We start from the raw sequence: 26,909 nt of genomic DNA on the forward strand, positions 1-26,909 counted from the left end.
GGCCCCCCGTACCGGGCAGCAGGCCCCACGGCCCGGCCGTGGAGTGCGGGCGGGCTCGGCCCTGCCTTCCCCTCCTTCTCTTGCCTTCCTTCCTTCCTTCCCTTCCCTTCCGCACCGGGCCGCGCTCCGCCCGCCGGCTCTCCGCGGCCCCTCAGGTGCGCTGAGCGGGGCGGTGCTCCCCTCGTTCTCCGGCCCGGCAGCCGCAGCTGCACGGCGGGCCTGTCACGTGGGGCGGTGGCGCTGCTGCTGCGGTCTATCCTCCTCCACCTGCCCCGGGGAGCGGAGCGTGACCCGGCCATGGGGCTGCAGCGGCGGCCGGTGCCACTCCCGGCCCCGCGGCGGGCGGGCCGCGCCGCCGGTTCTCGCGGCTCGGCGTAGAGGCGGGCGCGGAGCTGCCGCGGATCCCCCCCACCTCACGGTGAAGGGCAAGCAGCGGCGGCGACCCGCCATGGAGAAGGCATCGGCCGCGGAGCTCCGGCAGGGCGCGCTGGTGCCGCTTACCGCCATCTGCCTGGGTGAGTGCCGGCCGCCCGCTCCCCCTGCGGCGGGGCATGTCCGGGCACGGCTGGGGGGGGGGGGATACCTGCGGCCGTGCGGGAAGTTACCGGGGTGGGGGAACGGGACGGGACGGCGAACCCCTCATTTCCCTCTTCGCTTTCAGACAGACGGGGCTGGCGCGGCCGCGGGTTATTCAGGGCGCCCTGCTCGCTGTCCCCGGCTGTGGGGAGGCCGAAGGGAGCCCTGCGGAAACCAGCGGCTTGCCCCTGGCTTTGAAACGGCGGCAGCAACCCCGCACAGCACTGGAAAAAAAAAGTTTATAAGGCATCATCGGTGCCCTCCCCTGGCTGTAACTCTGCGAGGAGCGGTGCGGGCAGCGGCTCCCGGCCCGTTCCGAGCCGCCTTCTCGGCCGCGCTGCTCGCCTGCCTGTCACTTCTCTGAGTGGCAGGGTGGAAAACATCACACACCCACCCCAGTTCTCTGCCATAGTCTGTTTTCCTCCCTTCCTTCTGCTTGAAGCGATCGCTCCCAGCTCTGCTTCCCAGCAGGTGCTAAGTTATGGCAACGTGATGAAGCGTGTTACTGGTTTCCAGTCTGTCAGCCCTTCCTGTTAAGGAAGATTGTTTCTGTTCGGGGAAGCGATGGCAAGAAAAAGTGAGAGAAAGGCCCCACATATTTAACAGGGGCACGTAGAGATGGGGAGTTACTAAAGCTGACTGCTTCGTTCTGTGCGCACTGACGGGTTCTGGTGCTGCAGCATTCTCCAGTGCTGGTGCTGTGCTTAACTGTCCTGACAGTTGTTTGGTAAACTGCGACAGCTCCTCGAACTAGAATGTGCTGAAACCACAGCTATATGCTAATAAAGTGGATTAGAGTTCATTTTTAACAATCCCAAATGACAGTTACTGTTTGTTCCAGGAATCATCAGAAGTGGGTATCTGTGGCCAGACTGCTTGTTCTATTTTTGTAGAAGTGGATTTTTTTTATAACATCATTGCTTGCCTAGAAAATGTAGGAAGTTGAAGTTTGAAAGCTGCTCTGGTTACTTGAAGTGTATCTATTTTAATTAACGGAAGTACAGTGTAAAAAGCTATCTAAACTACAAAACAGTTTGAACATCCGTTCTAGCTAGTGCGACTGTTTTCTTGCAGGCTCTTAAAGGGATGTCAGAGATGTGCACAGCATGAAAATAATGTCTGCTGAGTTGCCGGTTTAAATTTAGGCAAGTTTCTGCCCTATCTCTTACTTTTTTTCTTTGCCATATCTCTTACTTTTTTTCTTTGTCGTCTGGTCAGACCTTTGTTAAAGCTTTTGTTATCTAACAGAAATGGAATGGTTATTGTTAAAAGGTCTAATAAGATAATAAAAGATTATGTAAACTCCAGAGCTTAAGTGAGAACAGTTCTTGTATTTAGCTGTGGGTAATGCCAGATTGAAAGTTTAGTAGATTTCTGCTTTCTATGACTCCCAGAATTTCACTGTCTGGCTGTCATTTTCAGCTGTAATGTTTTACTCCCATGTCTTGCACAGCTGATATTAGTGGAAGTGGAGAGACATGGGAAGTGCCAAGCTTGTAAAGTATTCTGGTTCAGTGAACCCATAGGAAAGTAATGTTTCTGCTTCTTTAAGGGATTTTGTATTTTACTTCCTGCTTGTCTGTCCTTTCTTTTCATCCTTACTCCTGTTTCTTGCTCCTTGCCATTCTTTCCTTTTGCTTTTTGCTCTCCTGTGGGTTGTATGTGGTGTTTGGTGTCTGTATCGGTGCATTGCCACTGACCATTGCTATATGTGATCTTGTCCATAAACTCCTGCTCCAGAGTCTGGAACTGTTCTTGCAACTGTTCTGTCATGAGGCCATTTTGTTTCTCGTTCTTGAGAAACTGTGGAGGACATCAAATAGGAAGTAATCAAAACAGTGTAGCTGTTGCCTCTCCTGGCTGTGGGAAAAGCCTGGTAGCTGTCATCTAGTTCGGATGTGCCAAGATGTAAATTTCCCTTTAGATCCAAATAACTGCTTTCCCAGCTGAAAACCTCACCCTGAGAATTATTTAGCAATCCAAATGAATGGCACAGTAAGTTCCCTAAGGGGAGTTCAAGTCGACTGAACCACTTCTGGTTTTTTTTTCTGACTTTCCCATAAGTCTGCCCAACAGTTAAGAAAAAGAGCATCTAGCAGACTTCCTAGTATACCTCTGGTCTTTCACTTATTTGTATTTTCATGAGATTTTGTTTTGGTAAGAGACAACCCAGGAGGGAATGGCTGGGCATTCTTTTGGGCCTCTGACACTTCTGAGAGCTGAGTACTTTAGAAAATACTGGTTTACAGCACTCTTGTTGTTTGATTTGATGGTCTTGAGTGAGACCAAGAGTGAGGAAAACAGATACTGGAAACGGTGAGCTTATTCAGTGGCTGGGAAAGTACCTGTTGTGAAACCTAGACTGTTTAAAGAGTGTTCTTGACTGCTGACTTCCTAGTGTGAAAGACTTCGAAAATGAGAGCAAATAACTTGCAACAGCAGCCAGAAGATGTTTTGCATTTGCAGAGGTAAAAGAGCATCTTTGGGTTTATCTTCCTTAGATATCTGCCAGGCCTGGCGTGCAAAGCTGCCTCTAACTGTCCTTCTGGTTGCAAACTAGGGCTGCCTGACACAGTCCTGAGAAAAAAGGAACGTGCTTCTGAGCTGGCCAATTCCACTCTATCATGCCTCTTGTCTTCATGCTACTTATGTCCATTTAAAGGTCATAGGGGCCCCTCATCAGCAATGCAAGGGAACCTCTGCTTGGCCTCTCATGTTCTGTTGCTGCCATCAGGAAGATTTGGATGGGAAACATGAGGAAAGGTTGTAAAATGGTTGTACACACCCAGATGTTTCTGTACAGTGCATCTTAAAACACCTCTTTCAGTTGTGGTGGTAACAGTTACACAGAGAATATTCATGTACTTTCTTTGGAGCAGAACAGAATCTTTAGTTTTCATAAAAAGAAATGTGTAACTTAATCACTGGTTAATTTCTTCTTATGGTTATATTACTATCGTTACAGGAATAACGGCACTTTAATACCATGTGGGACAATGTTGTATTATTGTTGCTACTGTGTTCCAAGGCTTGTCGCAAACAGACGCAGTACTCTGTCACAGAGCAAGGGTTAACAGAGCCTAACAGTTTCCTGGTGCAGGACGGTAGTGTTACTCCTAGGTGTGCTTACTGGACTATTGGAACAGGATGGCACTGTGAAACAAAGGAAATCATTACATGGCATGTTGTTATTGCCATATAACAAATGTCACTGTACATTAATTATGTAATAAAATCAGTGCTGTTAAGGTCCTTTGAACAGTGTGTTAATGCTTATTAACAGAAGGCTGCAGCTCACATGGGTTTCTTCTCAAGCCACATCTAATATACACTGCTCCTTCCCTTGTGCATTACTAAGAGCTCAACCCTGCAACCACTTAGAAGGAGTGAGGAGTCACTGCCTTTGTCCTTGTTCTGAAGCCCTGTAACAATGGGTGATGCCAGGAGCAGCATTCTCCCTGGTTTGCAGGTCCTGGCCTCAGCCCAAGGTCTGTAGCAGTTTGTGTGCCTGCTGAAATCGCTGTCTGCATTTAGCTCTTGGAGCTCTGGCTTCAGGAAGGAGAAAGTCCAAACTGGACATCCAGACATAAGTCAGGAAAGAACTGCTATAGGCACCTGGGCTGCTGCAGTTTGGAGATAATTCACATCCACTACTGACTGCAAACCATGACTGGTTTGCCAAACTGGCAAGCTAAGGGGTTGTTTTTAGCTTTTCCTTTTTCACCCCTTTAGTGGTAGGTACTTTTTTCATCTTGTGCTGGTTTAAATTATACCAGAAGGTGGTCGGGGCAAGGGTCATTGTTTCAGGATGTGTTTGGACAGTGTCGAAAACAATGGGGGCCCCCGCCTCCTACATGCTACTCTGAGACATAAATAGTGTTAATTGGCAGCAGCTTCCCAAGTGACTGTGGGGAACAGGGACGGTTTCTCTTCCTCTCTTCTCCTATTGTTCATTTTTTTTATGATGTTTTTTACTAAATACTGGCCAACAGGTCGACTGTAAAAAGACTCAGGACTTCACACATGCAAAATAAAGCCAAAGTGGTATGGAATGTTGTAAATTAAGTTTTGGTAACCTTTTAAACCTTTCTAGTTCTTTTAAACATTTGTCATTTCATTAATAGGCTGTCTTTGTAGATTATAGAACAGTGCTAAAATAAGAGCAATTAGTGGAATATGCTGTAGTTGTTAGAGAAGTGACTTAAAGAATCTTAGTGGAAGCTAATATGAAACTACATGTTAACGCTGACCTCTGTGCAACAGTGACACAGGAGAAATTTTGTTTTGGCAGTTACTACTCTTGCCAGATCACTCTAATAGTATATACTGTGAGGGGAGACTTCTGAGAAAGTGGAGAATATTTGGAAACTAATTTGTAAGTCAGATGTGTGTTGCAAGCACCAGCTCATCCTGTTTTGATTTTACCAGTGGACCTTTTTGAAAGCTTCATTGTCTTTGATTAGTCAAAGTAATCACGTTAGTTTTAGCAGTTCATTTTCAAGGTGACATTCACCTGAGAGGAACAAACTTTGCTTTATTCAGAGAAGATGTATTTAAAGATAATAATCTCATTAATTATGTTCCAGCATTTAAGAGGTGAAGTGACTAGCTGTGATGATGAATGTTTCAGTGTAATTGTTCTTCTGTCTTCCCCAATTAGGAAAATCCCATGGAATAGATCAGCAGTTGTTTCTTTTGGTAGCATATTTGACAGATACTAAACTAATATTGTGTGTTGATTTTTTATTTTTTATTTTTTAATAGCTGTAGTAAAGGATAATTACATGTAGTTGATTACATGACTTGCCTGTGTAGATAAGCAAAGTTCTTGCTGGAAGACTGCAATACATTTATAGTAATACCCTAGCAAACACCTAGAACTGAATCATTGCTGACTGCCGCCCTGTACTGCTGGAACCTGTCTGAACATTATTTTTCTGTCTTTACACAGTGAATTTCTTCCTGACTGGGAAAACAGAAAGTGCTGTTACCTCGTTAGGTAAGAAATACTTTCTTTATTTGTATTTACTGTTCTTTTCAGTTGTTACTGTTTCTTCCCCATGCAAAATTCACTGTTTAACGAAACAGTGTGACGTTTGTCATATGAGAGTAACAGAGATGTTTTAGGAAGTTTAGAACTTTTAAGTCTGCGTAGGGTTATAGACTTCATCGATGTCACTGTGCTAGAAAAATAAAAGTCACAAGCTTGAGTCTAAGGTCATAGCATGTGCTGATATATTCAGGGAAAACTGTTTAGGCATTGTGCCTGGGAATATCAAGCAAGGGACAGTGGCCCATTCCTGGAGGAGCAAAACCAAGGATGTTAAAAATGTCTCATGAATGTCAAAGTGGAAATTCAACCAGAATTGCAGCACTTAGTGTCATTTCCTTCTCTATAGCAGTACTGTGACTTGCTGACATTACAGGAACATTACAATTAGGTTCCTCTTGGTGATAAGGGCCCTCTTGTGCCTGTCAATCCAGTCTCCTTGGTAAGCATACTTTATGCCCAGAGAGGCTGCAGGTTAAATTAAACCAGAAAAAAACAAATAAGGGAAACAGGAGGAAAGGATATGGGAAAACACAAGAATAATTCTAAGGCAGTGGGTTGATTAATGTGGGAGCTTGAGCATTCAAGTCAACATGGGGGCCTGAGAGAAGACTTAAATCAGGAAAATGTAGTAATTTTTTGATTAAGTAACTTCCTTACATTTAATTTAGGGGAAATGTGGATGAACCATGTAGGACATGGGTTGTTTGTAACATAGTATTTCCATTCTTCATTGTTAAAAATGCAGAATGTCTTCCATGTCCCAGCCTGTTCTGCTTGGATGCTTCTGTGTCTTTTGATGGCATTTGGCACCCATTGGCCGTATGGCATGTTAGTTTACAAAGCATAAATTAAGTAATTATACAGTGGCTGGTCTAGACTGGTGGTACTGCCTCTGCCTGAAATATGTAATAATTCATCCAGTTGGCTCTGCTGCCTTCTAATGCTGTTCTTTTGCTAGAAGCGGAGAGTTGTAACATTTGGCTTTTATTCTTTCAAGTATGAGGACGTCCTCAGTGTACTCCAGCCTTCATGTTTTTTTCTTGATACAGTTTTGAGTTACTTTGTCTCCTGACAGTGTAACTGGAGCCGGGGGGGGGGGGTGGGTGGGAGAAAAATGATTGTAAAATGTTTGCAATAGTGTGATCCATGTGAAGCTTCTCTTGCCTGTGCCTTGAAGGATAACAGGATAGTGCAGTTGAAAGGCAGATGACCCTGCCTTGCAGGAGATGTTCCTTGGGAGCCCTGATAAAAGTTGGGAGGACTGCTTCTATCCTAACCACATCCTGACAAAGCAGCCTATTACAAGTGATCTTTATGAGATCAGAGGTAAAGAGCAGTTTCTTTTCAGAAAGCGAATAGCAGAAATAAGGACTTCTGAAGAGCACAAGTCAAGCCACCACTTTGGCTGTATTTGTACAACACCTTTAAGCTAGAAAAGCTGCTGCTGCTGCCCGTGATCAGTCCTCCCACTGAGCCCCCTCTCCCCAGGCTCGCAGTGAGCCAGTTCAGCGTGTTGGTCCAGTGGAGCGTGAGCTCAGGTTTTGTCAGATCAGTGGGTTGAACCATTGAACTGTTGGGCTGTGCCTTTGCTGGTTCTGTCGATCGGGGCAGAAGCAGCCTGCTGGAGACTGGATGAAGTGGAGGGGAGCCTTAAATGCTTTTTTTTTCACTGTTGTAAGGGATCTGCATTAAGCAACTTGTACAAGCTCTCCTTGAGGGAGGATTTGGAGAACTCAGAATTTCCTGCTGACCCTGAGATAGCTAGTTGAGGAAGTGTGTATCACCAGGCGTTCAGTTGTGAGGGAAGGTTCCTTGTGGCAGGTGCAGACCATCCTTTATCCTGGAGCAGATGGTTAGCATTGTGTCCTGTGGGACTCGAGCAGACCCTGGGGCCGAAGAGTGTGAAACTGCAGGATTTATTTTTTGCTGGGGTTGTGTGAAAATGTATTCCTGCACAGCTTAGTGCCCCAGCACTGTCCTGTGCTGGAGCCCAGCGTCTGTTCTGTTATAGTTGCTTTTGCGAAAATAGGAGCAATCTTATTCACGTAAAGTTTTGGAAACTTTCAAGTATATTTGTGGCATATATATTTGTGTTTAACCAACAGGGGGAATCTACTGCTGTTTACAGTAGAAATCCATTTGATTATTACAAAAAAAGCCTTATTAAGATTTATGCCTGCTTGACAGGAACTCTGAGCTGAAACCTCTTCTGGCATTTGTTTGAAGTTTGGCTTTTTTTTTTTTTTAATCTATAAAAATCTCATTATTATCTGTCTTCAGAATTCATCTTTTTTTAAAGGCACTATTTTGGTGAGATTTTTGGTGGGTTGGTTTGCCCAACTAGTCTGTTTCTTCAGTAATCCTAAATGTGGAAACCAAACCATTTGAGGCTTTTAGTAAATTGGGTTTTAACTTCTGGGTTTGTGCAGAAAGGCTGAAGAAATATATTCAGAGAACAATTGTTGAAAAAATGTTGTCACCACTCCTGTGAGCTGTCCCTGATGAATCCAGGACTGTGCCTTTCTATTTAGAGACTTCCCTTTCCTTTAGATGTTTTGGCAATTTCAAAAGGCTTTTGTTTATTTTCCTGAAGGATTCACGGTGTCATCCTGAAGCCCAGCTTAGTAACACAGTACTTACGTATGTGATTCTGCAGACTTCATGGCCAGGAGCTGAGGAGGGAAGTGAGGCTGCTTTACTGCCACTGAAACAGCAGCAGTATGCACTGTGCCCTTGTGTGTTTTTTCTGTTTTGTTGCCAGCACTGATGGCTCTGTTCAGTACAGGTTTTTCATGAAAATGTTTGTAGGTGGAGGAACAGCTGCTGAAAGTGCTGCTTGGGCACTTCACCTTGTCTGCCACACAGCAGTCAGCGTACAGGGGTAGAGAAAGAGATCTACTGATACATTTTAAGTCCTGTAGTTATGAGCATTGGTGGGAAATGCACCAGAAGCATAGGGCAGCTAAGTGAGGTTTGGGTAAGCATAGTAGTAGTTTTGGGGGGTGATGGGTGTAAGCCCTCAGTTCACTTCAAGAAGTTTAGGGGACTGTGGACATATCCTTTAAAATAGTGGAATTAAGTTTTGGTAGTATGAATTCAGATTAGATGTTCATTCAAATCAAGAGCCTTTGTAAGAGCAAAGCAGCTGTCCTTTTAATTTTGAGTAGGACAAGTAGGAAATGCTTGTTTTATGTCAGAGGGGCAAAACCATTGAACAGCAATGACCACTGCCAGATGAACTGCCCAAAATGGCGTGTAGTATTAGCCCTTATTTTGCTTATGTCCTTAGGTTTTCACAGCTACAGTTCTTCTGTTGAAATGGGAAGTCTTTCATCTGTTCTTCTTCTCGTATCCCATGTTTGTAGCAGGTGTGCAGTGCTATTAAGTAAAAGCATTTCTGAGAACCTGAACTGTCATGTTACATCAGATCCCGCTTACCAGTTAGAAAACTGTGCATTATTGCAAAACAAAAACCGCTAGTAATCTTACTTAAAAAAAAAAAAAAAAAAAAAAAAAGGTGGGATACTTCAAATAACTGCTGCCCAGGATCTTTGTAAGTACTTCTTAAAATGGAGAAGCAGATATTTGGGAGAATAATAGCTCTGCCTAACTGCACTGATGAATGCGGGACTGAAGTGCTCATGTGGAGTCACCAGCAGGTCAGTGGGACTTCTTCAGAATGGAAACCAAGATAAGCTTGGTATTAATTATGATTCTATTCTAATGCATATACTATGAATAAGGGATGTTAATCCAGCACACAGTTTGGTACAAGGGGAACAGAAGTATTTGCAGAGCTGCTGCTGGAAGCCTCTGGAAAGTGCTGTCTGGTGTATTTGCTCTTTCTGCTTTGTGCATTTTGTTTCCTTCCCATTGAGAAGTTTTAGTAATCTGGCAGTTACCAAATGCGGTCTTTCTGGCTCCTTTTATATGGTTGCTAGCTCCAGCTTGTCTTACGCTGCTGTGATAACGCTGATGCAGTGACAAGTGTGCAGAGGGGCACATTTATAGACCTGAACAAACTGAAGAAGATAGTTAAAAAGTCCTGTTGATCTTCCATTTGTTTTTATATTTCTGTAACTGCATCTGCATCTCAGTATTTTTCCACTAGCAATGTGATAAAAAAGTTGTTTTTTTTCATAACTGCTTTACTGCAAAATATTTGCTTGGAGAAGGGATGTTTTCCTGTATTTGTGTATTCTGTATGCTTTTGTGGCCTTTGAAACTAGTAGGAATTATATGCATATGTTCAGTGGCATGCCTTAGTTGGAGAGTAAAAATAATGGCTTTTTTTTATGTTTTGCCTCAGGTAAGTTACTCACCTCCTGCTTTTTATATTCCCGTGGCTCTCGCTTCAAAAGCGCTTGCTGTGAACAAACATAGTGCCAGGCATGGATTTACTGGTGGGGGTATACTGCAGCTTGGCCTGTCCCCAGCCAGGAGCTCTGCAGGCAGCCCTGCCACCTGACCCGGTTGCAGCCAGGCAGCCTTGCCAGCACTTCTCACCCCAGCCCTCCAGTGCAGCTGAGTCTGATCCGTTCTGTGAGTTGAAAATGATGCTTTTATGTGGCTGAATTTCAAGCAGTACTGAAAATCTGTGATTTATGATGCAGTACCTTTCGGTGCACGTGTATGGGAGGTATAGGCAGCCCAGCTTTTTTTTTCCTTGCTGCCTTTTTAAGCTATGAGAAAGTAAGCTTCTGTCAAAAATTGGAATATTCAGCTGCAGTCCACAAGTCATGCTCTAGATAGTAGTTTGTTTTAAAAATAGTTTTGGAGAATGTTCAGAATAGCCACTGCATTACAGAGAGTTTCCCCTCTTGTAGTCTGCAGAGAGTACATTTTCCCATCACAACGGCTTTCCCACTTGTCCTTGGAACATTTTACTTTCATTTTTGAATTGCTTAATTACAAATTGCAACTATTTAATGTAGTTTTACTTAGCCTGCTGTTTTCCATAGGAAGAACTGAAAGTGCTTTGGAAATACTGAGCTTTATTTAGCCCTGTTTGCTCCTTTGTCTGGAAAATTTCTCCTATTTATGGGAATTGAGAAGGAATTTAGCGTCTCAGTAACGTTCAATGAAAACATTTGACATCAGAATCCAGTTTGCCTATTTGTTGGGCCATTTTTTTTAATTTTTTTTTTTTTTTTAAGCCATTACAAACTCTTCAGGTCTGTCATATGGTGAGGAGAATAAATATGTCCAGGAGCAGGTTACAATAAAATGAGCATCTAGACACTTTGCATTGAATATGGATCTTCTGCAGTTGCTGGGTGACATACCCAGCCTTTGGGAAGCTGGTAAGAAGGATTTCTGTATTACGTCCTCGTGACAGATCTGTGCAGTAAAATTGATTGTAGCCTGTGGTAGATTCATACAAGGTTATTGATTGATCCTGCATTGAAATGCAGGTTACACTTACCTACACTTAGAGGGGGTGTTTTAATTAAGAACCAGGGCAGGGAAGAAAGCAGTAAGAGGGTAAAACTGTTGACTCTCACTTGTCTGCAATCCCCAGAAACTGATGAAAGCTCTTCTAGCTAATGTGAGTTGTTGTTAACAATAATATTTTTTTTTTCCCACTTATTAACAGCTGCTTGCAGTGGAAAACTGGAACAGCACACAGAGAGACGGGGAGTCATCTATAGTCCTTCTTGGCCATTGAACTATCCTCCAGCTGTAAACTGCAGCTGGTTCATTCAAGGAGATCACGGAGACATGATAACAATTAGGTATGGCTTCATGTTATGCGGAGGTAAACGTTTTCTTTGCTGAAGTGAAACAAAATGCGAGTTCTTACCTGATATACTGGTATGAGACTGTCAGAGCTACTGGATGGTCAAAGGAAGCTGAAGTTGATTACACTGAAGCATGACTGCAGGCTGGGCACCTCTCATTTTAAAAATGTTCCACTGTGTCTTATTCCTGTAGGCTACTTCTGACATCCATTATTATACACACAAATCACTTGTAGACTTTTAATGTATTTATCTTCACTATACCTGTGTGAGATTTCATCCACCTCTGATAGATGAGGGGGTGGGAAGCAGTGATACATTTACTCAGGTTAAATAGACCTTTTTCTCTTCATTGCTTATAGATAGGAATAGGTGAAGGCTATAAAACCTGGAACAGCCTCAGTGGGATCTGTAAAATTCTTAGAGAAAAAAATGGCTTTTTCTGTAATGTCTTGAAATGGTGCTCAGTTTAATGGGCAGTTGAAGATAGTCATTGCATGGTGTTACTTGTTAACCAGAAGACACATGCTTTTCTGCTTAATATTTATTTCCAACAGAATTAAATAATAGTTAGCATTTGTGGTACAATTTCAGCTCATTCTGTAAAAATACTTTTTAGAAAAGACTAGAACATATTATAAATGGTTTGTTAAGAATGTTTAGGCTATAATGTCAGCGTAGCACATATGTGTTTAATTTCTCTATGCTAATCCTAATATCCTTCTCCAACCAAGAATTTCGTATTCAAAAAAAAAAAAAAAAAGAAAAATAAGCAAACCCAGGAAAGGGGGTTTTGTTTGGTTTTTGGTACTGTTGTATTTGACACCATCTGCTCATTCTTTGCTCAGCTGCTTAAAAGGACTTCAAACCTCTTCAACTGCAGATGCTCAGCAATTAAAAATAAATCTGCCACAGATGGAATAATAGGAGGGCTCCACCATCCATAGTTCAAAATAGGAGCTACTCATCAGAAGTAATGAAGTAGATACCTGCCAGCATTTGAGATCCATAAATAGCAACATGCTTTTAAACCCCATTAAATTGTATTGGACTTGGGGAATTTGTTTCAAAGCAGAGATTATTGGAAACTCTGAGAAAGCATACAGATGAGACACAGGACTTGACTTGGAGAGTAGTACTGCAGTTTATGCTAAGAAAATGTTTCAAAGCTCCCTGGTAGAATTAGGATTCTCTTCTGGAAGTACAAGTGTAACAGAGGCTAAAGAGACTGAGATGCGGAAACTGGTAATAATGTGTGTGTAGTTTAGATGTGTGCGTAGCAATATGACTTGAAAGATTTCTTCTTAATGGGTTTGTGTTCTGTCACTGGATAAAGGACCACCTCCTGCCCTCCTGTGCAGGTGTGAACAATGGGAGCTGTGTGTTTACATCTTGGGGAGTAGCGTTGTGGTGTTACATTTCTGATGGTAAATGTACTAGGAATGAGTCACTCCAGCGTATGAAATGCAAAATGTTACAGCATCTGAGGATTTCTTTAGAAGGTTGTACTCAGAATGCCAAGGACATAAAAGAAACAGCTGACTTACCTAGGCAAACTGGGAAAAAAGGGCTCAAATACAGACATCTTTTTCTCTTTAACTGTTGGATATGCTTGTCCTAACAGTTTGTTGATAAGGACATAAGAGTAGCCTTTTAAATTTTCCTAGGAAAATCAAACACAGCTCTTGTGATAACATCTGGATTTTGAAAGGTTTTTTTTTAAAACTCACCACCTCTTTTGTGTTATGTTACACTGAATACTTTTCCTTTGATCTTGAGTTCTCATTGACACTAAGACAGCAACATTATATAAGTATATTTGAGATACAGCAGGAGTCATTGTGGGATAAAATTGCAGTTGAAAGTAGTTTTGATTTCTAAAACATCTGCAGTTGGTGGTCATTTTTTATAAATCTGTTCATCAGCTTTAATAGAACAGTGTCCAGATCTACATGTGGATATAAGATGCTGGCTTCTGTGAGCATGGCCTTTAGAAGCTTTGTCTGCTTTTTTTTTTTTTTTTGTGTGTGTGTGTGTATGTGTATTGATTTTTCTTCATATTCTCTTATTTCTGTGCTTATTGTTTTGCTTTATAGTTTTCTTTTTAGAAATCCTTGGGGGGGGGGACTTCACAAGAACAGGAAATACTTGTTCTTTGTGCTTATGCCTCTTTGTTAATTATGCACATTTCAATACTTTCTTCAAGTTTGTGCGTCTGATGGAATGGTGCTATTGGTTCCTGGGAGCAAGAGTGTAGCCACTGTCTTCCAGGACTCTGTTGTATCTCTTTAAATTCAGGTAATCAGTCTGTTAGTTATTGTTTTGGAAATGACTTGATTTTCCCACCTATTTTCTCTGTCTTTATGCTTGTTTTTCACAGAGGACTACATAACCCCTCAAATAAAGATGTCATATGCAGTAACTGCCTTTGTACCATCCTTTACAGGTTTTATATATGTATGTTTTCTCATATCTGAGAAAAAGGTTAAAAATAATTTTTGTTCAGCAGTTGCTGTTACCTGATGGTTGTAATTAACCCCAATGATGGCAGAGCATAAATGATTTGTGTTTTAATGTAGGCATTTATGGGGCTGAGATTGAAATGTTCTCCATGCTCAGAATTTAAGACAACAGTATTGAAAAGTGATCTACTTAGTGACCCACTCAGGCTGTCTCTTATTAATTGAGGTGTGGAGGATCACCTTCATTGGCTTTCACTTCAGTGATTCATGGCATTGGCTTTGAAAAAAGGAATTGTCAGATACCATCTGAATTTCAATTTCTGAGTAGAACTGAGGTCTGTTCTTGTAAAGGCTTGCTGGTCTGTAATTGTGTGAAGAATTGAAGGGACTGCTTCATAGTCTATTTACCAAACTCACAGTATTTCAGAACTTGACATTAATTGGAAAAAGCTTGTAATAGCCATTTATTTCATTCAGTTGCATGGCTGAGCCTTTGATGAAACAGCCCCTGTGTCTCTTGCCTCAGGTTCCACATTTTGCTGGTGCTTGGGAGCTGGGAATAGAATAGAGCTTTCCTGACTTCCAGGTCCTTGTGCTTCAGTGGTTAAGTAGCAGTTTTTAATGAGCTAATTAAGTCATCAGTTGTTCACAGGCTGCACTTGCTGTGAGGGGTTGGCAAATAGAAGTAACTTTTCTTGTTTAATTGGGCAGTCTGTTTTATTTTGGGACTGTGCTCTACTGATCCACCCATAATACTTGTTCTCCAGTTAAATTATTTTAGAGCAAACCACAGATTTTGAGATTTGTTTTTTGTTTTTTTTTTTTTTATTTTTATTTATTATTATTTATTTGCTAATTACTTTCATTCAGATCTTATATCCCATATTTATCCTTTTTCCATTTATTAAGAATGATTTTTTTTTTTTGCTTGAATCTGTAGTTGCTTGTGCTTAAAGTACTAAAAGGGTTGTAGGGAATTCAGATGGCAGAAAGCTCTGCGATGCATTAGTGTTGCAGGTAGCACATTTTTTTCGTATTTAGAGTGTTAATGTGTATTTATGATAATCTGGTTTAATAAAGCTCTTTGCAGCAACATAAAAATACTTGTCAGTTGGTGGAAAAATGTCATTGTTGGCACCTGTTGCTTCACTTGAGTAAACCAGGCAGTATCTGATATAAATAGGGTTGATCCTGTAGTTTTCTGTTAGCTTCTGGAGCCCTGATGAGGTAACCTTTCCTTGGTGTCATACCACTGAAAGAAAAGATCAGATTATTTTACTGATTTCTGCAGAATTCTGTAAAAAACAATGTAGTGCTGCATTTGTCAGTTCACATCGAGTTGTTCTGATCCTTGGAGCCTGAATGCTTCCAGTGTTAATAAACTATTCTTATACTTTTTTATAACGTTAGGAGACTTTTAAAAGGAATTAGTTGTGGAAAAGGCATTCCAAAAGCAACATAACTGAAGTTAGTGCTTTTGAATAGCATCTGTCAGAAAAAACAAAATCTGCAAAATTTGGTCTGATAATTTTGATCTTTTACACATCTCCTCGATTCCTGTATTGTGTTGGAGATCCACAGTGAGAATAGCCTAAGGACCAAAGTCTTTCAAAGGATGTTCTGTGTGTTAGTGATGGGTGTTGTGCTTGTTAATATTGCAGTTCTAAGTGCTCAATATACCAGTGTACCACTGCAGCTTGCATGGTAGGGTGGACCTCTGGGTCCATATTGCACTCCTTCAGAGCTCTTTGCTGGAGGGGGTTAGTGACTGAACGGTCCCATCTTTTGCTTCTCCTTCCAAACGCTGTGTTTCCCTGCCCAAGATGTTTAAAAATACTGCAGTACTGACTGTTGCTGTGTGAGATTTTGGTGACGTTATCCACTAGTACTCTCTGTTTCAGCATGTCTTGATTCTGATTCTTGTTTTAATCACAGAAAATTATGTGGATTCAGGATACAAATGGTCTGAGACCTCCCTCAAGAACCATGACTGTAGACAGTACTTTTCCAAAAACTGTAAGATACTTGTACAGTTCTACAAGCAGTAGGAGCACAAGAATTTGTCCCTCATTTCCACAGTATGCCCTCACTCATTCAAACCACTGGACTAATGCCTTTGGTAGAAAAATTTGCATTTCAGTTTGAGGATGTTCAGCTGAGTAAGTAAATGTATCTGTGTTCTATTTTGTGGGTAGCAGGGTTAAATTATTCTTCAGAAGACTGTAACAGCAGCCATGCTGGATGTAATTACAGCTGATGAAAGATCTGAAGTAGCAAAGGTTGAATGCACTCTTCAGGACTCTTGAGTAAAATAATCAGTGAGCTGTTTCATGTCAGATTAGTATGGCAGAAATTTGTGACACAAAACCTCGTTTTTGCAAATGCATTATAAAGCAAACCCCAATTTTATGTATTTATACATTCACACGTATGTATTCATGTTGTTTCATGTTGCTTCATAGAAGAATGATTTTTGTGGTGAGGTTGGTTGATGGCTCATTCAAATGATGGCTTTTGGCCTTGTGTAAGATCACCATCAATTTAAATGGGGAAAAGTTTGCTCCCCGTGAAGATAATATAACTTAAAAAGATGCTGGAGTAGAGTGACAGTGCCTTAATGAAAGCCAAATTTGTTTAAAATGTGTCTGTTGATGAGTTTGTATGAGGTAGTTCATAACTGCTTTGACTTTGCTCTTGCCCTTAGAAGAAGAAATTTTGTAACTGCTACAGTTTCTATTCTACATCAGAAATAGAACATCTGTATTTCAGAGAAATGGTGTTTATTCAATGCTGTTTGAAACTCCTAAGCACCTGGGAGTAAGATGTTTATTGTTTTTGAAAAAGAGGTTATTCTTGTGAATGTTCTGTATTGCCCTTTTTCAAATACCAAAGCATTTGTGTCAGTAGCTTGAGCATCCCTGAGAGGCATGGTGTTTTCAGGGAGGCTGTTAAAGATGATACTTCCTTGCAAGTCTATTTTGCCTCATTACCCATGTACTCAGTTGGCTTTGTGGCTAAAGCTTGAATTTCTTAGTGGAGAAGTGTGGGATTCGCTCTGAATCTATTTCAGATCCACAAGCCGATGCTCAGGAAAAGCAGTTATCCTCTGTACGCCTGTGCTTCTGCTTTGGAAGGTGGGATTAAAGTTTGTTGCTTTTCTGTACCCTCTATAATAAACAAAAGAAACCCCAACCAACCAAAGCACCCTTTATTAACAATCTTCAATACTGCATTCTCAAGGTGAAAGTGAAAAGTGTTTGTTTATTTGTTTGTTTCCTTGAAAGAAATACATTTTAATGTAAGGTAGAGACAGCTTATTATATAGGCAAATTTTCCCCTGGGTGTGTGCAGTCTGTTGTGTAACCACACTGTGGGTGAATTATTTACTTGATAGACCTAAGTAGCTGTTCTCAGCAGAGTGGGGAAATTGAGTGGCTGTGGGACTAGCTGGACTGCTGGAAACTGGATAAAACAGGTGAACACATTTTTAGTGCTTGAAGATTTGTCCTGGTATATCTAAAATAAATATAGAAGTAAGATTTAGTAAATGATCTTGTTTGTATAGCACAAGCAAAAGTTTTTGTGGTCACTCCCTGTGCCCTCCCAGTTCTGAGTTTCCATTTCTTCATTTAGTGACTGTTCCATTTTCTTAAAAAAATGTTGTTGGGCAGACAGGTATTTCTAATACTTATCCCCAAAGTCTGCACAGTCATCTAGAACTTCCTTGCAAAATGCTGGTTTCAGAAGCTTGATGCGATTGCTTCTGTCAAAGAATTAGGTGCTGTGGGAATGTGTCTTCCCAGCTGGGAAGATACATAGAGCATGTGGGAGGAAAAGAGTTTGAAAAGAGAAAGGACGTATTTCTGGGCAGATTGTTGTTGCCTGTACAAATGTTGTCGGACATCTTAATTTCCATTTTAACTTAACACTTTCAGTGCTGTCTTACTTCACATGCTCTTGCTGATAATTTTGTTTTTGAGAGTTATTAAGCTGCTATGTTTAGCATAACCTAGAGGTGTGTGTAGGCTGGATCTTCTTGAGTGAGTTGGCTAGTTTATCTAGTTGCTGCTCTTTCCCTTTCACCTTCAAAGGGCAAGATGTGTCAGGCATTGAAAGCCTTTTGTAAATGCATGGTGATATCGGAAAATGATCTTTTCCATTTATCTTTTTCAAAGAATTTGTCTTTAATGTTTGTGAAAAGTCCTTTGTGGAAGGAGGTCTGTGTTTTGCAGCAGGTTTTGAACCTTTCTGAAACTTCTGTCTAGGTATTTGCAGTGAGTACACACAAACTTCTGCCAAGTTGATTCTGTGTGGCTGAGTTAGGTGAAATAGGACCAAAATTTATTTCTAAGTGTTCTGAACAGTGTGCCTTTTCCTAATGAGTGTGCTTCTCTGTGCAATGCTATTGCCATAGCAGATTACTGAATGCAAATGTAATCTGTTTCATCAGACAGCAAATACCATGTATGGTTCCTGAGCTACAGGTTAGGGAGTATTATCTGGTTATGTTCAGTGTTCCGCAAACAATCAAGGCACTTCTTTGCACTAGGTAGGCTATTACTGAATAATCACTGGGCTTGGGCCAGCAGCAAGGGCTGGAGGTTTGATAGTAAATTTTATAGGCTTGTTTGCGCTGCGGTTGCATTCCCAGAAATGGAATATTTTAGTCTTTGATTTAAAAAAGTAGTGGTGTTAGGATTCAAGTTCCATTTCCACCTGTTGCAGTCCTCTTCTTGCTCTTTCCCTAGCATGAAGAGTTGATTTTTCTCTTGTATTTATCTCATTAGGGTTCTTTGTACTGCTCCCTGTTGTTCTTTTTCCAAGACAGGAGTCTCTCCATAGTTTCATAGTTTTAAGGTTGAAAATATTAATGCTGAAATTAATATGCCTTCTGTATAATGTATTCTGGAATTTTGCTTTTACCCAAATCTGTATTTTAGGAAGCAGTTTTGTTTAAGGGCTGAGAAAAGAGGAATCATCCTTTCAGCCTGTGGAGCTACTTGACATGCTGTTTATGCCCATGATATAGGTGCTTGGGGGAATTTAAGTGCTCTGTTTATATGTACTCAAAGTACTATGGGTGTTTCATTATCTTTGAATGTGATGTGTTTATGTCAGCACTGTTTGGTGGAGAAAGTCAGCTGTCACAGCCTGTTTTTCCTGTTTGGCCTTGTTTCAGATACATGTCTTCTTTGTAACTTTGTGTTTTCTTTTGTTCCTTACAGTTTTAAGAACTTTGACTTGGAAGACTCTCAGAAGTGTGCAATGGACTGGTTGATGATCGGCCCATCTTCCAAAAGGGAAGAGTACAAAGTGTGTGGATCTTCCATACCTCCGTCTTTCATCTCTGCAAGGGACCATGTTTGGATATTTTTTCACTCAGATGCAGCAAGCTCAGGACAGGCTCAGGGATTTCGCCTTTCTTACATTAGAGGTAAAAACCTTACAGTTTTGTTTGCTTCACTTACACACTCTCTGGCAAAACCCGAAGAGGTAGTGTTTTTTTGTTGACTGGAGTCTTGGGCCAGTTTTGGTGACTGTAAGGTGCTAGCATGGTAACGCTGACACTATTTCCACTTGACTTTTTAAGAGTATTCCTGAAGTGTACTGGTCTGGCTGATGAGTTGTGACATGCAGGGTAGTAGATGTGACATCAGATGGTTCCATGAGTTTTGATGCTGACAATTTTCTCCTTGCCCTCTTTCACAGGAAAGATAGGTCAAGCTGCATGCCAGTCAGATGAATTTCATTGTGCAAATGGCAAGTGTATTCCCAGTACTTGGAAGTGTAATTCCATGGATGAGTGTGGTGATAACTCGGATGAGAGAAACTGCACTGTCCCTCCGACCGAGCCTCCATCCAGCATCTGTCCCTCAGGAATGTTCCAGTGTAGTGCAGCCCATTCCACCAAATGTTTGATGAATGAGCTGAGATGTAATTCAGTAAAGGACTGTAGTGATGGTTCGGATGAAGATAATTGTCCTGATCTTTCCTGTGGCAAAAGACTAGGTAATTTTTATGGATCTTTCGCTTCACCAGACTTATTCCGTGCTGATCACAGCAGATCAGACCTTCGTTGCACATGGTATGTGGACACACAGGATAATCGACATGTTCTGTTGCAGCTTGATTTGCAGTTAGGCTACAATGACTATGTAAAAGTGTATGATGGCATCAAAGAGAGAGGTGATAAATTAATGCAAACATTTTCATACCACAACAACAGGCATTCTGTGAGTGTGGAGTCATCAAAGGGCCAGCTCACTGTATCATACCATGCCCGGTCTAAAAGCACCGGCCATGGGTTCAATGCAACCTATCAGGTGAAAGGCTATTGCCTTCCTTGGGAACACCCTTGTGGAAGCGATGAGGAGTGTTTCACAGACAAGCAGCGTTGTGATGGCTGGTGGCACTGTCCAAATGGCAAGGATGAGGAAAACTGTCCTGCTTGCCAGAAGAATGAATACCCATGTGAAGGAAACAGTGGGCTTTGTTACTCGGTACTTGACCGCTGTAATAACCAAAAGAACTGTCCAGATGGCTCAGATGAAAAAAACTGCTTTACTTGCCAGCCAGGAAACTTCCACTGTGGGACAAATCTGTGCATCTTCGAGACTTGGCGCTGCGATGGCCAAGAAGACTGCCAGGACGGAAGCGATGAGCATAACTGCCTGGTGATTGTTCCCAGGAAGGTCATCACAGCTGCTCTGATCGGGAGTCTTGTATGTGGCTTGCTGCTGGTGATAGCACTGGGTTGTGCATTTAAATTGTATTCTCTGAGGACCAGGGAGTACAGGTAAGCATCTTGCTGTGGTGTTTTTTCTGTTTAAAGGAAAAAAAAGCTAATTGTTAACCAGAGAACTTGGAAAATACTGTGAAATCAATCCAAGGAATTGATGACAATTAAATAGCAGTCACTGCATTAGACATAGAGAAGAGTAGTTTAAGATTTTTGGAAGTAGTGAGGGGAATGTCAGCTCATATATGATCTATGAGAAATACACATTTATTATGCAGCCTGGCAGAACCTGCATATAACTTACATCAAAACTGCTTTGAGTAATTTCCTCTCCCCACTCCTCCCCCTGCAACAAACAGCCCTGCCAAAAACTGAATGCTGAACTGTTGCTAAATCTGAACTGAATAGCCCCTAGCCCCTCCCCAGATACTTTAATATTCAGTTCTTCTAAAGCCATGTCCTGCAGCAGTGCAGCCTATTCTGGACAGGGTTGTTAACCTCCACCATTCCCATTGTTGTGAGCTGTAGTCCCTTTTCCTGCTACTGTATGCTTTGTTATATGGACAGTGTGTGTGTTTCTGTGTCTGCTTGTTACGTGTTTGCTCAGGCGTGGTTTTGCCCTTTTGGAGAGAGTCATAAGGGACTTTCTGACGCCCATCTCTTGTCATAGGCAGCAGCTCTGTGCAGTGCTGCTGACACTGGTTGTGTGTTCAGCACAGTGTACTTCACATTCGTTCCTGATAGCATCTGCATGATTAAGGAGCTGGAAAACAGCAGCCATGCTATGTTGGAGACCTGGGTGCCTCAGTTCTGGCAGGACAGCCAAAGCTCTCTGCAGCTGCAAGCTGCCTCTGTTGTGTGATTGTTTCCAGCTCTTAATGTTGGCTTGTCCAAAAATAACCTTTGGGCCCTCCCTGAACACATTACCACTGTTACTGGTGTAAGCTGGCCAGTTGATACAACTTTGGTTGCCACAGAGTCCAACTTAGGACTGCACTGGTTTGATTCACTGACGTTTATATCCTGTATTTTTACTCCTTTTATTTATTTTATCATCCTGATAAGATTTTCATGAGCCTGGTTGAACATCTGGGGGTTTGCTGCTAGCGTGGCGCCCTGTGCAGTGTTTTTATACATTAATGTGAGAGAGGGAGGACAAACTCGCTGTTACTGCTGTTTCATGTTTTCTCACTGGTTCTATTTCTAGAGCATTTGAGACCCAGATGACACGATTGGAGGCAGAGTTTGTGCGGCGGGAAGCTCCACCTTCCTATGGACAGCTGATTGCACAAGGACTTATCCCCCCAGTTGAGGACTTCCCTGTGTACAATGCATCACAAGTATGGAGACATGAGTGCCAGTGAACTACCAGCAGCCAAACTACTATGAATTAGATAGACTCAATCTGGAAATGTATTTTTTCAGTAGCTGTGCTCATTATATGGAAGTTACATAAAAATATGTATGTTTTACTTGGAGCTGAAGAAACAGTTACACATCTTGGTGTTGTGGGTAGTTTTGAACACATTAAATGCGTTTGCTAGGGAACAGCAGTGAGATAAGCACATGCTGTTTTGCTGTACATCAAGATAGAATGAATAGAGACAAAGGTCAGAAAGTAAACAGAAAAAAGGCTTTTCAAGCTGAAACTGTAAATGTGCCTGATGTGATAAGAAAGTAAGGTCCCTAGCAGTATTTTGGGGAAATTCTGGGATTATTTTTCATTTACAAAAACATTACACTGGGAAGAATTAAGTCATTCTTCTGTTTTGAGAACTCTGAGTTCTCAAAAATCTCCTTGCCCTGTTGAAAGTGTCCACCTGTGATACAGTTCCTAGTGTGATATAAAGCACTTACAGTTTGTTACTCACGTGGAAAACTATTTTGCCTTGCCCTTTCTTCTCTGCTGTTGTCATCAGGACATCTGTTGAGGATCCTCTGCTATTGCTAATGATAGAGGACTCAGTGGTCTGCAGTCTGTTTTTTTAGTGGTGGTCTGATCATGTGAGTGAAGCATCTTCCTGGGCAGAGCTTAAACTCATGAAGGAAACACTCTAAGGGAGAGTCTTCTAGTATAGGTAGAGCTGTCCTTGATATTCTTACATAGTTCATTAGAAAACTGGCATTTAGCAACGAAGTGTGAGGATAAAGTCTGAGAATTCTAGTAAGGTGGAGATATTAGTGGAAAGAACGGGGTTAGGAGAAGTCTTTTGAGTATGTGTGAAATCACAGTTTGTTACGTCTGTTACAGGCTTCTGTGCTGCAGAACATTCGAACAGCCATGAGGAGGCAGATGAGACGACACTCATCAAGACGGAGCTCGTCTCGGCGGCGCTTGGGCAGGCTCTGGAACAGACTTTTCCACAGACCTCGGGTGAGAGGACAGATCCCGCTCCTGACACCTGCCCGCACTTCACAGACTACACTGGGTGATGGAATCATCAATCGCGCTGTTGGGACTATTCGAAGTCCTCCCCCTTCTCCTGAAGGACCTAGTTTAGAGGCAAATGCCCCTGGTCAAGCCAGGTGCCTACAAGAAGCTGTATGTAGCAGCTTGCAGTCAGAGACTGAAAGCACAGAGCCATCGCCTTCAACTGTCTTACTGAATACTTGCACAGCAGCACATGCAGAGCCTGAGGCTGGATGCACTGGTAAACCTTCAGGTGCTGAGACCTCTGGCAGTGAGCTTAAGCAGTCCAGTAAAGGGGATTCAGGAAAGGCTTTCAGAGATCCTTTATCTGAAAGTGTTACAGAAACGATCCATGGAGGGTCAGCATCTAGGAGGACTGTCCGAGAGGACAGTAGTTTAAGTAGAAGTCATCCGCTGAGTGAAGAGCCATGTAGGTTACCTTTAAAAAGATGGGAGTCTGCTTATCCAGACACCCCCATGAATGTTCATATCCAAGTGGATGGACAAAACCGATGTTGCTCTAACTCATACCGGGAGGAGCCTTTGGGTGTTCATGCGGCTTGTTGCCATTCTGTGGAAGTGCCAATGTTAGAGTCCTCTTCTCCCCTCTCTGAAATCAATACCAGTGATGATGAATCTTTACTGGTTTGCTAATAAAAATTTTTAGTTCAGCCCTGTAAATTTTGTAACTTCATTGTTTATATGACAGTGCACTTTGGGGATAGATGGTATGTCCATGCTCTCAACTTTTTTCTCTTAAAACCAGTGTGCTTTAATCCTGCAGGGAGTGCAGTATGAGACCAAATGAGACAAGTTTTTGTCTTCCTTGCTATTCCTGAAATTCCAGTGGTGCAGAAATAGGCCAGTATGTGATGTCAGGGGCTAGGATAGCAAGAATGTGTCCCTGCAGTTTGGAGGCATTTCCATCCTCTGATAATTCTTCTGTGCATTTATTCACTCTGCGTTCAGGGAGCTAGTGTTTCATTGCTTTTCAAGTGGTCTTACTGAAATTAGAGTGAACTCTTTGGAACCTGGGGCAGGCACCATTGTCAGTCTGAGTACTGAACTAGAAATAACATTGTCTTTTAGACATCACCATTTAAGTAGAAGTTAATAATTTTTAATTACAAATAGTTAGAAGGAAATAAATCCTTTGCAGCTTCCTCTTCACAGAAATTGCAGACTTTCTTTGCTTCTTTCAGAAATGTTTTGATGGTTGTATGTACCTTCAAGCACCTGCTAAAACCAAAGGTTCTATTAGAATACCCAGGATGATATCTGGTGTGTTGCCTGCTAAAGCTTTGCAGGAGAGATTAGCAGGGTTCAGTGTAAGTGGAGAGCAGTGAACCCCAGCTGCAGTGATATTTCTGTTTTGTGTTGTCACGTTAAATTCTCTGTATAATGATGTGAAGTTTGGAGATTGTTTGCTTTCTCCCAACCTTCTTTTTCCCCTCCTCCTGTCTGTTTCCAGGGACTTTATGATTGCACCACATTGGGGGTGCCCTAAAGGGTGCTGATGCTTCACAGTTCCCGTTGGCTGTAGAAGGAAGCACTGAGCATTTGGTAACTGTCAGGATAGATTTCTGATTTATTTTAAAGTAAAATCTGCATCACAAGTTTGCTTGTATATTGGCTACCTAGGTGCAGATGTATTTTGTTTGCTTTTTTTCTTTTAAGAACTGATGTAGGTGAGTGCCATTTTCACAGTTGACACTGTGGATTGCTCAGTACTTAAACGTAAACTAGCGCCTTTTGGATTTCTAGAGTTTAATTAAACGTGAGCAAGTTATTTACCTGGAAGAAGGGTGATGTTGCTTAACCAGCAGTGACTCAGTGCATGATGACAGGACATTTCTGTGTGGTAGCTGGGCCCCGTTGTGATGGCTGGGGCATTGGCCAGGGTCCCCCATGCTGTAACACAAGTTCTGCTTCAGTTCCCCGTGACACAGTGACAAACTAAAATGCTTTATATAGGAGTTAACAAGGAAGTTGATGCTGCTGCCCTGTAAATACTCTTCTGCTCAGAAACTTGTTTATTGCAGTAGGAATTCAAGTTGCCCGAAGTTATTAACTGAATTTGTAAAATTGAGATGGACTTTGGTGTCTGTGGAGCTGGGCTCTGCTGTCCACAGCACCTCCTGGCTGTAAAGGCAAACAGGCTTTCACAGTGAATGTTTATGTTTACATCAAAGTGTCAAAGATTTTTTTTTTCCTTTAAATGGACTATATTTTGACTTGGATCTTTTACTAGGAGTCCTTTTTGGGGAGTGCCTTGAAAAGAACAAGGAGCAGGACTTTGGCTTTACTGGAATGTAGGATGGAAGAATGAAACTGAAGTTGGTTTAGTTTTGGGTTATTTTTTTTTTTTTGTGTGTGTGTGTCTTCAGTTGCAAATTGGTTTCCTTGATTGATTTTTGCAGAAGAAATGTCAGGGTCTGCACTGAGAGTGCTGCAGTGTCAATACCTGAGGAAACCACAAAGGCTGTGATAGCTTATGTCTGCCCTTGTAAGCATCAAGCAGTGAACCAACCGCTCTGGGAAGGTACCCCAGGTCTGTTTCATGTAAACTGCCTCCTTGTATTCAGAGCTCCTTAAAATTACAGCCAGAAATTTAAAAAGTGGGAAACTGCTGCCATGCCAGGCATGAGCAGGAAGATCTCATTGCCCCTATTCCTTTGCTCAGTGGAAAAACCCACACTTTAATGAAAGTTAATCAGCTAATAAACTTGCTAAAATTTTTGTTATTTTAATAATGCTTTTCTGCACTCTTTAAAGATTTTTGTAGACAGGAAGGAGAAGAAAAGTATTTAAGACAGATTTTTGGTTTGTTTTGGTTTGGTTTTGTTTTTTAAGATACAAGCCTCCCCTGTTCAAGCAGCTGAAAAACCATCCCTCAAAACCTCACTGAATAGAGAAGAGTACATATGCTGGTTTAAGAAGATTAGAAGCTCACAGGCAGCATTAAAGGAAAAGTGACTCTCTTGTGTTTTTTCTTACTGCTGTTAAAACATGGGGAATGTTTCTCTTTGAAATTCTGGCATCTGCCAGCTTGTATTTGACTTTGTAACATCCCTTAAGTCTACTTGTTTTCTGTTATCTGCTATGTTGTTTGCTGTTTTGTTTTGTTTTTTCTCCTTCAGGTTTTATGCTATTTACATTGTATATATTCATTTACCCATAAAATTTTACCACAATGAATGTACAAGTATATGGTTCAGGTGTGGCATCATGGTTGACAGTGTCTGCTGGTTCCTGGACAATGATACTAAGCAAGTAAGATGCTGGGCATCATCATACTTTGCTCTTGGTTTGGATCCCTTCATTTTTAATAAAATTTCATGTGCCCAGAGACTGTGGGTTTCTGACTGTCACAAAGATATAAGGTGCCTAAATTATACTGTGCCTTTGTTAGACTCTCCATGCGCCAACCCCAGCTCAGTGTGTTGACATGAACATGAAGGGTGGCAGAAGCCCTGAAATGTGTGACTTTAGGTGGTTAAAAATAGTTACGTCTGAAGTACAGCCTCCCATTCCCTGCACTGAGGACAATGCTTGTTTTGTTGGTGCTTCCCCTTCCCAGTCTGCTTTGGAGGGTACCACTGGCTCTATTCTGCTGTTTTTGTGTTGACAGAGATTTAGCCTACAGAGTTAGAAATCTTTATCTGTATCGAAGAGAATTGGACAGACTTTATGACCATCTAGATTTATCTGTAGCCATGAAGGATAGAAGGACAGGGCTTGGTGCAGAGAGATAATACCTCCTAACCTAGCAGGAAGTGTTTGCTTTACTTTACCATGCAGTGTCAATTCAGCTGCAATGACAGTGGCATAGGCAGTAATACTACAAACCATATCCTGATATAAGGGAGGCTGAATTGAATATAGCCCATGGAATGGAAATAGAGTGAAAATGATACCTGTGCATTTG

The 26,909-nt window shown here is 41.8% G+C and overlaps 1 protein-coding gene across 2 annotated transcripts; it reads left to right on the plus strand.

Moving 5' to 3' along the window:
- The first annotated feature begins 145 nt into the window (after nt 1-145).
- On the plus strand, nt 146-26,332 carry LRP3 (LDL receptor related protein 3). Of its 2 annotated transcripts, XM_062604930.1 has the most exons (7): nt 146-515; nt 5,528-5,575; nt 11,226-11,364; nt 19,058-19,266; nt 19,542-20,628; nt 21,779-21,911; nt 22,823-26,332. In XM_062604930.1, the coding sequence occupies exons 1-7, from the start codon at nt 449-451 to the stop codon at nt 23,633-23,635; spliced, it is 2,496 nt and encodes an 831-aa protein (XP_062460914.1). In that variant the 5' UTR covers nt 146-448; the 3' UTR covers nt 23,636-26,332. The 2 variants fall into 2 exon arrangements, with proteins under 2 accessions (XP_062460914.1, XP_062460913.1); XM_062604929.1 differs by lacking the exon at nt 5,528-5,575 and having other exon boundaries at nt 319-515.
- The last annotated feature ends 577 nt before the right edge of the window (nt 26,333-26,909 follow it).

This window comes from Pezoporus occidentalis, unplaced genomic scaffold, assembly GCF_034315485.1.
Source record: "Pezoporus occidentalis ecotype Australia unplaced genomic scaffold, CSIRO_AGI_Poc_V1 ctg89, whole genome shotgun sequence".
NCBI classification, from domain to species: domain Eukaryota; kingdom Metazoa; phylum Chordata; class Aves; order Psittaciformes; family Psittacidae; genus Pezoporus; species Pezoporus occidentalis.